Source organism: Vicugna pacos, chromosome 10 (assembly GCF_048564905.1).
Source record: "Vicugna pacos chromosome 10, VicPac4, whole genome shotgun sequence".
NCBI classification, from domain to species: Eukaryota; Metazoa; Chordata; class Mammalia; order Artiodactyla; family Camelidae; genus Vicugna; species Vicugna pacos.
In genome coordinates this window covers 62,233,477-62,250,318 of record NC_132996.1, presented here as the reverse complement: position 1 = coordinate 62,250,318, position 16,842 = coordinate 62,233,477, and the positions used below count along the sequence as shown (strand labels likewise).

The following is a 16,842-nucleotide window of genomic DNA, read 5'->3' as shown; positions in this document are numbered from 1 at the left end:
ATGTATTTCACATGACATCTATGTTGTGTTTTAATCTTTAAAATCAGATTAGCTTAGAAGTCTCAATTTTGTAGATGAAAAATTAAAGATTTGAGAGATTGATGAGGTTTTTCTCCAGTAAATAAAAGACAGAGTCAAGTTTAGTCTCCTTGAGCCAAAATCCATGTTCTTTCCATTTCACAACACTAACTCTTATTAATTTTAAAGCTATCTTTAAAAAAATCAACATTTACAGACACGCTTTATTTACATACCAAGGACAAGGTCTACTAGATAACGTATTCAGTAAGAAAAGACTTTAGAGTCCATGATCTTGCTGACTGTATCCTTGACATCCTTATTTCTCAGGCTGTAGATCAGGGGATTCAACATGGGGATGACCACGGTGTAAAACACTGACGCCACTTTGACTGTGTGCCTGGAGGTTTTGGAGTTGGGCACACAGTAGAGGAAGAGGATGGTGCCGTGGAAGATGGTGATGGCCGTCAGGTGGGAGGCACAGGTGGAGAAGGCTTTGCGGCGACCACTGGCCGAACGCATCTTGAGGATGGTGACAACAATGAAAACGTAAGACGTGAGAATGAAGAATAGTGTGCTGACTTCACTGAAGGTGGCAAAAATGAAAAGCAGCAACTGGTTGAGATATGTGTCAGAGCAAGAGAGGGAGAGCAGTGAGGAGAACTCACAGAAGAAGTGATTGAGCGTGTTGAAACCCCAAAACGATAATTTGGTAACAGAACAGGTGAGTATCAAGGAGCAGGCCACTCCCCAGGCATAAGATACAATCACCAGCGTGGCGCAGAGCTTCTGGGACATGGCGACCGTGTAGAGCAGAGGGTTGCAAATGGCCATGAAGCGGTCGTAGGCCATCACAGCTAACAGAAAAGATTCAGTCACCACAAACGTGCAAAAGAAAAAGAACTGTGTCATACAGCCTACAAATGAAATGGTTCTGTCTTTGACCACTAGGTTCACCATGGTCTTGGGAGCAACTATGGAGGAAAAGCAGAAATCCACAAATGACAGGTGGCTGAGGAAAAAATACATAGGAGTGTGCAGTTTAGGGTTCATTTTGATTATTACTATCATCCCAATGTTCCCGACCACAGTGACACTGTAGATGGCCAGAAATACCAAGAAGAGGGGGACCTGCAGTTCTGGGTAATCTGAGAAGCCCAAGAGAGTGAATGTGGCCCCACTTTTATTTCTCTCTGCCCGTATCATGCTTTCTGTTTGTCAGAATCTCAATCAGTCCTGAAACAAAAATATTAAGGAAAGTGATGATATGAGACACTCTGTTAATGACTTCTTACCAAGACTGAAAGGTGAAATAAAATATCTCTTTCGGGATTTCTGTGTGTATTTTTTATGCAAGATGTGCTAAATGCCTAATATCTTTTTAAAATATGATAATCATTCTAAATTCTAAAAATTTTTTTAAGTAAAACAATACAATTTTGAATTAATTTTCAGTAGTTCTCAATTGTAATCTTAATATTTACACATGAAAATATGAGATCAAGGGATTGGGGTTATTTTAAATGAAATCCTTCCATAATACTTTCAATTGTCCTTGAACACTGTAAGCTCATTAAAAGTATAACCCAGCATAGTACAATAACTGATTATGTCAGTCCTACAATTAGTAGGAAAATGAGAAATTCCTAAACAAATTAATTTTTGCATATGTTCACAATGTGACAGGACGAATGACACCCTTGACACTTTACATTTATGCCTTTATTATTCATTGCAAATCGTACCTTAATATTTGTTTGTGTTTCTGTCTCAGTAAATCTGTTGTGTGTGTCCCAACTCGGGGAGTCCTGCTGGTCAATTCCCCCTCATTGCATGAGGAATAGTAAAATTGAGACAAATAATAAAGATAAGCTAGTCTACTTCCTTATTCTAGAAATGACAAAACAGAAGCTGGAGAACCTTGACTTTCCCTGTACCATGCAAATTGGGACCAGTCTCTACATGCATGGCTAGAACCCTGATTCCACGACTCCCAGCAATTATCCATTGCTCTGCAATAGACTGACCCGTGTTCAAGGTCTAGATACTAAGATATTTGCTTTATTAATGATCATACTCTTAAATGACAAACCAGAAACTATAAATCTAAAGGAAATTGCCCAATGAACATATAAATATCACAGAGCTCTATGGTAAAGCAGCATCAAACAGGATGAACTGAGAAAAAGATTTAGCAAAATCTTCTCTCCCAGGAAGAATGACTGTGGCAAAGATTCTGACTTAAAAACTTCCCTTTCCTCAGCCTCCCTTTCTCTCCTTCTCTCTCTCGCTCTCTCTCGCTCTCTCCCTCTCTCCCTCCCTCCCTCTCTCCTCCCTTTAAGACATAACGGGAAATGTATTCTGTCCCTTGATTACCTGTGAAGAAAAAAGATTAAATCCTTCAGGCAGCACTATACTATGAAGACATTTCATGATAAAACAGTAATACAAAAGAATCGTTTTTCTCTAACTGGTCACCAACCCCTCTCAGATCCAACCAGACTGAGAACCTCTTTCTCTGTCACTTCTTGTAAGGTTCTCTCTGGTCCCACAACCCAAGAAATAGATTTCAGATGGCTCATCAATGAAGATGTCAGATCATGAGCAAACCTGAGACACTCGAGTCCCCTGTCTCTTCCTGCACTCACAAATCTGAGTATTAAAGACAACCTCGAAAGACCGTCTATCACAAAGCCAGACATTCTAACTAGTTAACTTACCTAAGGCACTTCAGGGTCCATTTTAAACCAATGTTATATTTCATGTAATAATCCTTGTGACCCAAATGTTATTTTTAAATTGCTTCTAAGTGTCTTTCAGTTCAGGAAATATGGCAGCTAAAATCTTCCCTGTATTTTTTCTCCATTTTGTAGTAATTTTTGCTCCCAGGGCTGCTTTATAGCCTTAATTACAGATGGTCCTTTTTTTTTTTAAACTAGGATGTTTATTTGATCTCTGTTTATTTTTTTTTTAATTTAAATGCTTATCTATTTCCCCTTGACTGTTCCTTCTAAAATTTGTAGAAGCAAGACAGTGCACATTCCCCAAATTCCCAGAGCGCTTCTAACCCCCATTCCAGGCACTTGTTTATGGGGCTGTTATTCAGGAACCAGTGTGCTTCCTCTTCCCTGGAATCTGAGATACATAACTTTTGCAATGACTAAATATTTATCAAGAATTGTCTGGGTCTACGTGGTAGGATACCCCTCACACGTTTATTTTTTCTAGATACCCTACATTGAAATTTATATCAATCTTCCTTTAGAATCTTAAAGCATACCTGCCGATGGCAAAGGTAGGACATCTCATGGTTGGAAGTGATGCATGTATTCTTATATCTAGAGCCACAACCTTTGGGACTTAAACCCTAGAGGCTCTCTGTTGCCTCATTCTCTTGAAGGCATGAGATAAACAATTAAAATTAATCACTGCTTATGATGTAATAAATGTGTACTAGAAAACCTGGAGCTTCGTTCAAGTTCGGGGACCCCTGTCCAATGCTACCTGAAGCAAAAGATAAAGATGACCATTACCAGTCATCTAATGTGAATATCATTTACCCCATGATATACTGTGATGAGAAAAACACCTCTCTGGTATTCTTCCCCCAAACCCGTAATCCCAGGTTAGTGTGAGAACACTCATTAGGCAAACCCACATTTGGAAGCCCTCAGCCGGACACTCGCCAGTGCTCCTCAGAACTGCCAAAGAGAAGAAAAACAGGAAAAGAGTGAAAAACTGTCACAGAAGAGGTTGGGGAGATATGACAGCTAAAAGCAATGCGGTCCCCTGGATTGGATCCCAGAAAAGAAAGAGGGTGTTAGTGGAAAAGAAAAAAAAAAGTACGGAATCCAAATAAAATTTAGATTTTAGGGATGATCATAACACACCAATATTTATTTTTTTAAACATTTTATTTTATTGTGGTAAGAACACTGAACATGAGACCTGCCCTCTTAAGAGACTTTAAGTGTACAACACAGTATTGTCGACTACAGATGAGGTTTTTATACAGTAACTTCTAGAACTTATTCAAGCTCAACTGAAACTTTATGTCAATTGATTTGTACCTTCCCATTTTCCCCTCCACTAGCCTCTGACATCTATCATTCCACCCTGATGCTAAGAATTTGATTACATTAGGTACATTAGGTACATTATATGAGTGGAGTCACACAGTATTGATTTTCTTTGACTGGCTCACTTCACTAAGCACAATGTCTTCAATGTCCATCCACGTGTGAAGAATTTCCATCTTTTTTAAGGCTGAATTGTATTCCATTGTATGTATCTACCACATATTCTTTATCTACTTATTTGTCCATAAACATTAAAATGCTTCCACATCTTGGCTATTGTGCTTACTTCTGCAATGAACACAGGAATGCTAATATTCTTTGAAACCATGATTTCAATTCTTTTGGATAAATATCCAGAGGCAGGATTACCGGATCATATATTTATTTAATTATCTTATTGTGAAAAACCTCCCTCCTGTTTTCCACAGCAGCTGTACCGTTTTGCATCCCTACCAGCAGTCTCCGAAGGATCCAATTTTTCCACATCCCTGCCAGCACTCAGCTAAGTCAGGCCCTCTTTTCAAAGCTCTCTGGAAAGTATGTACTTTGTGGTCCAGATACTTAATGTTTGCAGTGGCTCAAAATTTCCCCCCAACTGATTTTTTTTCATGAAGAAATGACTGAACCTAAGGTATCTATTAGATACTGTATGTGGTAAAGAGTGTACATATTTTCTCAGAACTGCAAATGAACTTAGTAGTGGAAAAGGCAGCCCCCTCCAAGCCTCTGGAGAGCTTGCTGGTTTGGGGGAGAGGCTAAGACTCTTATATGTACTTTCACGCCTTCTGCCATGGGTGCCAGTGATTGGGTTCTTGTCTCATCATAGAAAGATTTCAAAGATGAGACACAGAGGTCAAGAAAGAAGTGAAGATTCATTAAGGGATAGTGCACTCTCGAGGGGAGGGCAGGCAGGCTCAGGTGAGCAGCTGCCCTGAGTTTCTTTGGCAAGTTGGTTACATAGGGCATACAAATCAATGGGCCAAATACCCTTTGGGGAGGGAAGGGTTTGAGTTCCCTGATTTCCATCCCAGCTGCAGCTTCCTGAGGAGAGGAGAGATGTTTGTGCTTATTTAGTCTGGATGGGAAGTGTCATGGCATTGGTGCGTGGTGGGTGCTTCTAATCTGCAAGGCTAGTTTTATTGTAATGAGACCATAATGAAGAAAAGGTTACATCAGATGCCAGAGATTCCTGCTTTATTCCATCTTCCTTTGTCCACCTCCAGGACACTTGTCACCCCAAAGTGTGTGGTTTCTTACCACTCCCCGGGTTCCTGTTTCTCTTTGTCACCCCAGGGACCCTTGCTGTTTGTGTGATGCATGGTTTCCTGCATTTGGTCCTGTTCTCCTCTTTTTTCCCCCAATTCCTGCCATTTGGTCTACGTCCCCCTTTCTCTGCTCACGTCTACCTATGTGCCTTCTCTAACACCATTAGCACCCTAGAGAAAATTGCTTTCCTTATTCTTCAGAGGCCTCAAAACAAGCAATTAAAATTAATTATTGTTTTCTGATGTAACTCAGTTTTCTTGGGAAACTTGAATAAAAACAAGCAGAAGCTTTAGAAACATTTTATACAAAAGTTAATCAAAACTTGAAATGTCTTCTCTCCATGCCCCATGATCATTCTCCAAACAAGTCGTAACAGAAGTTACCTTTATTACTCAGCAGTATAGTATATTGCTTTATTCTTTTTTTAAATTTATTGAGATACAATTGACCAACAAACCCTGTATGTATTCAAGATGTAAAATTTGATGGTATGATCTACATACACATTGTGAAAAAAATCACCACAATCAAGCTAATTAACATATTCATCACTTTACATGTTACCATTTTCTTTTTTTTTATGAGAGCACTTGCGTCTGACACTCTTAGCAAGTTTCAAGTATACAATACAGTATTGTTAATTCTAGTTGTTAGAGTAGGCAGGTAGCTAGATATGAGCAGAGAAGGGGGGTCACGGGACAAATGGCAGAAAACCATACATCCTGTGAACAACAGTCCCACCAAAGGGTATTTAGGACAGAGCATCTCCTTATATATATCAACGATAGGACAGCAAAGAGGAATTTGGTTTCTCGGTGTCCCCAGAGGAAGCTACATCTGGCTAGAATCAGTATTTTAGTGTCTAAAGTTGTTGCAAACATCCTGGATACCTGATAAATAATTATATTGTGTAAGTTCACAGCATAATCTCATCTTTACTTCCAATTTATCATACACTGGTCATCTCTTCAGCGACTTAAAATACCACATTTATGCAAAATTATTGATTTTTGTTTTTTCTATTACCTCTGACATTTCTTCAGATCATATGTTTATTGTTTTATACTCATACCGTTCTATAACCTCCAATTTGGTCTTTAAACCTATAGACTCATCCTCTCATATTTGTCACCTATATTGTCACAAAAATAACTCTTCACAAAGTAAATTAACTTATATTTAGGTATTTGTTTTAATACGCATAAAATATGTCAGGGAGCATGTATTAGGTGTTTCCCATGTGGCGGGGGCTGGGGATGGACCATGGGAATATACCAAACATTACAAAAATAAATACATTAAATAAGTGTAAACTAAAGTCAAATGAATCAGTGAAAGCTATAAGGAGCTAGTGATTCTACAGATGGTAAATCTGAGTGACTCATTGACACATAGGGACATTACCCACTTTCTAAAGATATCCTCCAAGGCTTTCTCCACTAGACTTACCCCTCTCTGCTTTCTGAACAAATTTCAGTCTCTGTAAATGTCAATATTTATACATGTATATTTATGTTGATACTTGTGAGTTCATCATTAAGCTCATGAAGGTTTTACAGCAAATTAAATGGACGTGCTTTAACATTCACTGACTAGTCCCATTTAAAACATTTTAAATTGAATAAAAGAAAAGAAATAGGCTGCAGATTCTGAAATATGCTTAATCATGAACTTGTAAATTGATAAGACACAAGATAAGTGAATCAAAGGACTGACTCATAACTACACACTCCTTGATTGTTCCCTTTACTCCAACAGTGCAGCCCATCAGTTCACCCTTCCACCAGCCTCCACTTTGGGGCTCTGAGTTCTGCTAGAAAACTGTTCTCTAGGAAAGTATTGTGGCGTTCACCACTTTTCTGAGGGCTTCCTTCACGTCCTTATTCCTCAGACTATAGATCAGGGGGTTCAGCATGGGAATCACCACAGTGTAGAACACCGTGGCCACTTTGTCAGCATCCCTGCTGCTGCCAGAACCGGGGCGGCAATAAGTGAAAAGGATTGTTCCCTGCAAGACAATGATGGCTGCGAGGTGGGAGGCACAGGTGGAAAAGGCTTTGGACCTGCCCTCTGCAGAGGGCATCCTCAGGATGGTGAAGAGAATAAACAAGTAGGAGGTGAGGATGATCACGATGGTGATGATCTCATTGAAAGTGGCCACAACGTATAGCAGCAATTGATTCACAGTGACATCAGAGCAGGCAAGAGATAAAAGCGGGGGTAGATCACAGAAGAAGTGGTTAATCACATTTGATCTGTAGGATGGGATCTTAAGAGCTGAACCCAAGTGAATCAGAGAACACACAGTCCCACAGAGGTAGCAGCAAGACACCAGCTCCACACAGAGGCTTCGGGACATGGTCACCATGTACAGCAGAGGGTCACAGACGGCCACAAAGCGGTCATAGGCCATCACAGCCAGCAGGATGACCTCGGTTACCCCACACGTGCAAAACAAGTAGAATTGCACAGCACATCCCAGGAAGGAAATGGTTTTGTCTTCCTTGAAGATACTGTCTAGCATCTTTGGCACAATGACGGTGGAGTAACAGAAGTCCACAAAGGACAAGTGGCTGAGGAAAAAGTACATGGGGGTGTGGAGCCGAGGGCTGACGTGAATCAGCGCAATCATGCCCAGGTTGCCCCAAACCGTGACTCCGTAGATGACGAGAAACACCAGGAAGAGGAAGACTCTCAAGTCAGGGGCATCAGAGAACCCGAGGAGAATGAACTTGGTCACAGTGGTGCAGTTTTCCTCCCCCATGTCTGCACTTTATCAGGGCTGGAAAAAATACTAATAGTTATTCTCTATTATATCATCCTAAATCCAGTTGTGACTCTCTCCTAAAGAAGACATGAGAATAAGAGGGATAGTTAATTTGTTTCAGCAAAGAAATTGGATACTGTTTTTGTGAAACTTAGGAAAGGCTCAGATACTGCAGCACACAAATGCATAGAGCTCACAGTTTAATTTATAAATCACACAAAGCATTTGCGTCTGTAAGAGCCCATATGATTCCCTAAACTAGTCGTACACAGTTTACAGCTTGGAAACTGAATCATCAGAAAGACATCATTGAATTAGCCATACTGTTTTATGAAATTCAAATCTCTTTTTAGGGCAGATTTTTTACTTAGTGTCAAATATATTGGGATCCTGAGAAATGATTTTTTTTAATTACCACATAATAACCTTGCTTATTCCCACTGAAATGGTGAGAAGTATGCTTCTTTAAGATTGTTAACCCACAAGTATTTATTTCTTATTAATATGGTCCAGATGGACAAAGTAGGTTTTATGATCTATATTAGCATTTCTTCTATAAAATCAGCATAGTGATTTTGTTAACTACGCTATACAATTCAGTCATTATTCAGGGCTTTGGCAGTCAGATCCAAACTTCCTGTAACTGTGATTCTCAACCCTTAGAAAAACCTATCTGACAAATAAATTCACTACTTTAAATCTGTTGAAAGAACTAAACAAAGATGTGAAGATAAAATTAACAGAAATGCTTGGTGCTCTGCATTGCACCTTTATTTATGACAATAAAACTTAGAAATAAAATGTAAAACATCCGGGAAATGGTCAAAGTTATCACACAAACACACACACACACACACATTATGGAAAACTATGCAGCTTTCCAAGAACTTTTAACGACCTGGAAATGACTATGAAAAATGGCAAGTGAAAAAACAGAAAGCCAGATTGCCCAGATAAAATATTATATATCTGTACATGAGTTACATAGGGTATTTAATCCTCACAACACCAGTGGAACATAAATATTTTATTTCAACTACTTAAAAAAGTGATGTAGACACTTCCTTGATTTCTCACAAAATGTAAGTGTTATGGTTGTGTTGCAAAGAAAGGTGGGATTTTTTTTTTTTTTAAATAAAGGGCAGATACATTCAAGGCCCCTCCCAAATAGAAAATGCCAACAGAGCGTAAGAACAGGCCCGATTCCTCTCTCTCCGGAACCCTGGTAATTATACATGCTTTAGAGGCACTAGTTGGTTTTTCCTGGAGTAAAAGGAATCTAGACTAAAACCCAAAATGTCACTGGAACCATGATGAGAAACCTGCTATGGAGAGACGTCGCAAAGTCCCTTTGGGGCAGGGCCAATGCAGTTCCTCCCCTTCCTGCTTCAGAGGTGGGTCCCATGTCTGTGTCCCTCCGTGAGCAGTCCAGAGGACCCCTCGCTACCACTCAGCGTCAGCGTGACTGTCAGGAGAAGCTCCATCCTGTCGTGACCAGGTTCCACGGGTGGAGTCCAGGTGAGAGAGAGGAGGAGAAGTGAAGGAGAGAGAAGTCAAGCTGTCTTCCCGATTTGTTTACACTCTTCCCCTCAATGCAAATAGTTGTTACAAGGTATCTGGCCCTGCAGATTAAACTGTGGCAATTTCCCCTTGAGACTGTTCCTCAAAAAGGGAAAATACTTTTATATAGGAATGCCCAAAGCATGGCCTTTCTTAAAACACTCTAATTAAGTGAATGCTAAATATAGATTCTTAAAAACTCATCAATACTACTAACCTTCCACTTCCTGAAAAATCAGAGTGTAGTCTTTCCAACCAGCTTGTGGGATAAACCTTGCTTCGTCTGTTTCTGAAGCTACTACGAAGGGAAATGTGATGAGCTTTATGTGTTTATGTGTGTGCATCCCTGGGGCCCACATTCCTTAGGTTTCCACAGTTAGTCACTGATCTCTGTGGACATCAAGATATGAAGACAGCAGCATCACCTTGGGACTCAAATAATTAATGACTTATCTGAAATACAAACGGGGGGGAAAACTGTCCCAACTTGGGACACGTTATAATCCAACAGGATTCCTCGCAGAGCTCATGACGCACTGCAGAGCACTGTACCCGCATCCGAACATGGTTTTGTGAACCAGAGGTCACGCTGCCCTTGTGAAGTACACGAATACGCCTGAGGGACTCCTCCCAGGTCTGCTTCTCTTCTGAGTGTGCAGCATCTCCCTAAACCAGCACCATTCAAAAGACGGCCTGTGGTTTGTGCTCCTGGATCAATACCAAATATTTCAAAAATTCCTTGAATGTAATTAGTTACAGGTATTGAGTTTCCAAATTCTCAATAACCTGTACTTATTTCCCTAAAATTGATCCATCTGATAATTGCCTGACTTTGAGGAGTGTTTCAGCGTCGCTTTTCCGCCCAGCACTCTCACTATTCCTTTTCTTTCATTCTTCAAAAGCAAGGATTCCACTTATTCATTCACAAATTACTCTGGGAATTACCCCAATGAGAATAGCAAAAGCAAGTCTCCAAAACCTAAGGCATAAATACACTGTCCCCCATGAGTGTGTTTGCTCTGTAAGTCTGCTTATGTTTCGTAAACAAGTTCATTTGGCTCACTTCTTAGATTCTACATGTAAGTGATACCATATGACAGTCAACTAGACTTCAATAAAAAAATTGAAAAAAAGAACACTGTGAAATTTTGCTCTCCATGAAGTCTAAACGTTGCTTTTATCAAGACTTTTCAAACCTGTGGTAGGACCTCTTATTTCTTTCTGGCATATATTTTTTCAGGGAAAAATGATGGCATTAGACATGTTTTAGTCGACATAGTGATGTTTTGAAATCAGATGTTAGTAGAGTGAAGGTGATGTTTGTTTAGCATCTGTTTTGTTCTCATTGCTGTTGTTTTTAGTACACCTTGAACCTGCTGTCACAAAATGCAGCCCTCTGAAGGAGGGAAATTCATGACAGAAAAACTAAGGAAACGTCTATGAAGGTCATCATTGACAGTGACCCTTTCTACCATCTGGGAGACACCCTCACAGGAAAGCTGCTGTGCTTATCTGTTTACCTTAGGCTTAAAGACATGGCAGGGGTTTTCATAGTTGATTTAAATATAAAAATTGTATTGAAATTGATGTCGTGGTCTTTATCTATAAATTGAATACTATCAATATGAAGTTGTAAGTTTTTTATGCACTGTGTTTACACCACATAAAATAATACCAGTTCAGAATAATACTGTTTTGGAAAGGTGTAATGAAATTAACAATATGTTCAATTTTTTTAGCTCTTAAATTTCATTGTTTTTATCGAGGTTCCTCTAAGCAGAAGAATATATATGCATATAGCTTAATTGCTCTATGATAAGCAATACAGAAACTGAGTACAGAATGAGGATATGTCATTACTCATTCATTTTTTTTTTCATTTATTTTTTTATTATAGGCTTACCCTGAGCTAGTTACTAGCTTGGGTACTGTGGGAAAAAGAATGTCCCTGTGGCAACAATTTATATTGAATGGGGAATGCAAAACACAAATGTATATTTTGTCATTTTCCAGTGCTTCTAAATGCTGAAATAAATATAATTAAAGGCGTCATTTTAAATAAGGAGTTCAGACCAGTCTACCGCGAGGTGCTTTTTGAGCATGGACCTTTATGAAGTGAGGGAGCAAGTATATGGGAAAAAATGTTGAGTGTGAGCAAAGGGAACTTTTGAGCAAATACAACTTGTTTTTAGACGGTCAGCTTTTTAAATGCATCTCAACAATTCTGCGGTTTATGATATTGTTCTAGGCTTTCTAAATCCCCTATGGAAAACATGTATAAAATGAATTTTTCATAGTGACATTATTTATGACAAGGAAAAACATAATAAAACTTATCCGAGTGTATCTACAGGTGTCCTTTAAAGATGTATTTATGCCAGTAGGTTGGTTTTCCTTAGATCAATAACACAATAAGTGACAACACAAGTACTTTCCCAGTATACTTCCATTAATAAATTTTTGTTGAATAATTTCAGCTCTGTGGAAATAATTTGGATGATAAAACAAAAAAAATGGTCAATGTAATTTAAAAATTTTAAGTCTTCTGAAGATTTTCAAAGAAATAAAAAGTACTTAAACCAACACTATAAGCTTCTAAACACGTCACTGTAAGAACTGCTTGTTACACTGTCTTTTTTCCTGTCCCAAATGTATTTTTTGGCCAAACATTCCTGTGTGAAGCTTGAACTATGAGAATATGTAGATCATTCCTTGTCCTTAAGAGTCAGGGCATTCCCGGAACAGTGAGCCCCTGGCTTCCACTTCTATAAACTGGAGTCATTTCAAACATTATCATATTTGTAGGATATTATATTTCTGTTTTAACCCACTTCTAAGACAACTAAGTCATTAATAGTGATTTGTAAAAAGAATAACCATCAGCAAAGTAGACATTTAATTAAACACCTGTACCAAAATTGCGCCTAACAAAAATAATACCGTAGTCTTAATATAAACTCAGACCAAATCTCTTTAAACTTCCACAAGTGTCTTCAAGATATATTTTTACAGTTAATCTGAATCAAGATTCAAACAAATTTGGTGGTTGTAACTAGGTTTCCTTTAGTATGTAACAGTTCCAGTGTTATATAACATGGTCCATATATTGTATAATAGTTCCTTTTGTGTGTTTGTGTGTGTGTACATATATGTGTGTTTAGGTAATTTTTTGGAGAAATTGAATCATTTGTAGAATGGTTCATAGTCTGCATTTGGCTTTTTGCTTTATTTGGGGTCATTTGACTTGTTCCTACATCAGTTCTTTAAACTGATGCTCACATCAAGAAGCTTTATAGTTCAGATTCACTCCCTTAGTTTCCGCGAGGCGAGGAGTCTTCCTACGTGGTCCTCATGACCGCCAGCCGCAGCAGGTGTAGGCTGTGTGCTCCCTGGTGTCCGGCTTTCCGTGATGCTCAGTCTGATCTGTGGATTCAGGCACTGTCAGCGGGATTACTTCATTTTAGCATTTCCCACCAACTTTCACTTAATGTTTTTAATACCTTCTGATTTTACTTCTGAATTTCTCCTGAACTGTTGGGTAACCCTGAAATACAATTCACTGAGGAAAGACAGAATAACTATTTATCTCATTTATTTACCAATATTCCACATAATGATATCCTCAGCAACATTTAATAGTAACCAATGGTTTTTTTTTTTTAGTATTTAGACATATTTGACTTAAACATATTTGATGACTTTAAATTAATTTCAGTCAATACTCATTTTTATGTTCATCATAAGCTAGTGGGTAGCCATTTCAAGTTTTGGGACTAGCAGTGTTTACTGCAACTGAGTTACCTTCATTAGTGGGTATTTGATTTAAAAGGAAAAATGTTTCAAATTGAATTTTGAATTAAAATTGAACATTTTTATTTGCTCCTGTTAGAGCTGTAATTCTTCTCCATGTTGTTAACTTTAGTTTCAATAAAATTTCAATAATTATTTACTTTATACTAAAGTAGCATTGCAATATGTGGTATACTCAAAATGCTGTGTTTCAAGTCCTTTATAGAAAGTGTTTCACTCTTTTTGACCATGTTTCCAACATTATGAATGGATTCATTTCTTTTTATCTGTTTTTAATTTTTTGGATATCTTTGTTACACTTTCTGATATAAAGTTAGGTCATTTAAACTGTGTAAAATATTACTTTTCCCCCAAAGCAATGCTATACTACAAAGTTCATTTCTAGAAGTTTTCTTTCATCTCTTTCTTCTTTTATGAGTTTTTGTTTTACCTTCTCTTATTTCACACAGTTTATTATATTATAAAATCTCTTCTATATCTTGTCTTTCTTCATGGAAGATTATGTTCTAGAACTCTCTCCATAGCAATAAAGAGAAAGCTTCCCCTTTCTGTTTTTACGACTGCATACTTTCAGGTCTATGAATGCTTTAAAAAGGATAAGGGCACATGAATTGTTGCTAGTAATTCAAATTACAGGTAACATGTTACCTTCCTGCCTCCAATGTATCCAAATGTCTGTTTCTCCGCATCTTCACTTGCAGGGATTTTGCTGTTCTGGTAGGTGAGGAATGAGAGCTCAAGGCAGTTTCCATTTGTATTTCTATTATTATAAGTCAGGGTGAACAATTCTTCAAATGTTTAAGGGCTGTTTGTTTTTCTTTTATAAGAGCTGTTAATTATGTCAGCTTTTTCTAGAGGATTGTCATTTTCTCCTCTTCTATATGTGATAAACGTGGTAACTTTGTTTTCAGCTTTTTATTTGAAATATTACTCATTTTCTGTTATTTTGCCAAGAAGTTTTATAGAATCATGCAATGTTAGTTTTAAACTGGTATTTAGAACTCTCTTTTGGTGTGGGAAATAAAGTGAGATCAAATTTTATCATTTTCTAGTATGGTTACCTATTTGTCCAAATATGACATTGTTTTAATAATAAGGTCTTTAAAATATATTTTAAATTATATAGGGTTAGTCTTCCTACTACAGTTTGCTTTAATTTTTAGGATGTTTGTTACTGGATATTTGTTCTTGTTTAGTCATTCATACAAATATTAGAACAGAAAATCTGAAATACAATTTCTCAATATTTGCAAATAAAATGTGTATTATATTTGTACTAGTTCTAATACTATAGGAACTAGATTAGATAATGCCTGTAGAGATTTCCAGACCTGGTAATACTGGGAATGCAGCCTTTTGAGTAATAATATCCAAACATGTCTAGGCATATTAAAATGACCACAGTGAGTGTCCTTTCTGAAGGACAAAACAAGTTTCTGTGACCTAGAGGTACCATCATGAAAAGGCACTAGACTTAGAGTCAACAGGATGAGTTCTTGTCTCATTTCAGTCATTTCTAGACTGGTTTCTTTAATCTCCACATCATCTACACAATTGGTATAAATGTCCTTGTTTTTTGTACGTCTCCACATAATTTGATTGTTTGAAGTAGAAGACTGTCCATTTATAGAATTCACAGAACCCAAGGGATGAAGGTGCCAGAAAAAAATCACCCCTCATTTTTGATAGCCATCTGTATTTCCCAGCAATGACACAATGCTTCAGTGACATACAGCATGAGTAGCTTTAAAGGCAAGTTATACAGTGCCATCTGCAGCAACAAACCAGAAAGGCTTTCTCTCTGCTGAGTTACCATCATTCTCTCAACAAATACATTCCCCACATTGAAACTTCTGGTGTGCTTTGTAGTATTTCATGTGTTTGTTTTTAGAGCATTTGAAGAAATAGATGCTTTGTGGATAAAGTCCCGTGGAATTCATCCCAGAATGAACTTCTTGTTCTTTTTCAAGGGATTTGAGCTTACCAATTCACAACAGATTAACATCACAGTCATCTATAAAAACCTTATGAAAATATTCGTTACCGTTTTAGAAGTCTCTGAGCCCATTGTTCATTGAGATTGGAGACATCTTTTGATATTGGTTCAGTGAAGTGAGACTTTTGTGTCTACTAATTTCCAGAAGGCATCCTTCACATCTTTATTCCTCAGGCTGTAGATCAGAGGGTTCAGCATGGGGTTGACCACTGTGTAAAAGACAGAGGCCACCTTGACAGTCTGCCGAGAATTTTTCGAGTTGGGGATGCAGTAGAGGGAAAGGATGGTCCCGTGGAAGATGGTGATGGCGGTCAGGTGGGAGGCACAGGTGGAGAAGGCTTTGTGACGCCCACTGGCAGAATGGACGTTCAGCACTGTGACAAAAATAAAGATGTAGGAAGTGAGGATGATCAGGAGTGTGCTCACCTCATTGAAGGTGGCGAAGCCAAAGAGCAGCAGGTGGGGGACGTGGATATCTGAACTCGAGACAGCGATGAGAGCCGTGTATTCACAGAAAAAGTGGTTGATTACATTATGTCCAGAAAAGTTTAGTTGGAGAGCATAGCAAAGGAGTACCAGGGGGCCAAACATACCCCAGAGATATGACCCCGCCACCAGCAGGGCACAGAGCCTCGGTGACATGGCCACTGTGTAGAGCAGAGGATTACAGACAGCCACAAAGCGGTCATAGGCCATCACCGCCAGCAGGAAGGACTCAGTCACCACGGCCGAGCAGGACAGGAAGTACTGCAGCATGCAGCTGGAGTAGGAGATGCTCTTATCAGCCACGACCAAGTTCTCAAGCAACTTGGGAGTCACAATGGAGGAGTAGCAAAAATCCACCAACGAAAGGTGACTAAGGAAAAAGTACATGGGGGTGTGAAATCTGGGGTGAATTTTGATGATTAATATCATCCCGAGGTTCCCTACCACCGTGATCACGTACATGATCAGAAACACAAGGAAGAGAGGAACTTGAAGCTCTGGGTAATCTGTGAAACCCAAGAGGGCAAAGGTCGTCTTCACACTCAGGTTTCTTGCAGCCATCACCACAGTGCCTTCGAAGAGAGGGGCTGGGAGAAGGGACTTGCCCTTTACAAAAAGAAGATTTTGGAGAATGAGTGACAGGCACCGCATGACCTTCTATGGTGGACAAAAGAAAATCAGAAGAGTTATTGGTCCTGACTTCTTCCACAGAGAACATGCCTCATACAGAGGACAGGTGTGGACGTGCCCCACCAAGCTGAGTCTCTGAAATGTCTTTGCATTTCCATCGCCATTCGCATTTCCAAATGAGACACTTGTAGTGTATACATCCACTCATTAGCGAGTGGTGTAATATGCAC

General features: G+C 38.7%; 3 protein-coding genes across 3 annotated transcripts; all 3 read right to left on the bottom strand.

Moving 5' to 3' along the window:
• Window positions 1-282: 282 nt before the first annotated feature.
• On the bottom strand, window positions 283-1,239 carry LOC102540272 (olfactory receptor 5D18). The gene has a single exon (XM_006214033.2). It carries the CDS (start codon window positions 1,222-1,224, stop codon window positions 283-285), a length of 942 nt encoding a protein of 313 aa, XP_006214095.2. The 5' UTR covers window positions 1,225-1,239.
• Window positions 1,240-7,191: 5,952 nt separating this feature from the next.
• LOC102542652 (olfactory receptor 5L2-like) lies at window positions 7,192-8,127 on the bottom strand. Its single transcript, XM_015247768.2, has one exon. It carries the CDS (start codon window positions 8,125-8,127, stop codon window positions 7,192-7,194), a length of 936 nt encoding a protein of 311 aa, XP_015103254.2.
• A 7,477-nt stretch (window positions 8,128-15,604) lies between these two features.
• Window positions 15,605-16,543, bottom strand: OR5D14 (olfactory receptor family 5 subfamily D member 14). Its single transcript, XM_006214129.2, has one exon. It carries the CDS (start codon window positions 16,541-16,543, stop codon window positions 15,605-15,607), a length of 939 nt encoding a protein of 312 aa, XP_006214191.2.
• Window positions 16,544-16,842: the final 299 nt, after the last annotated feature.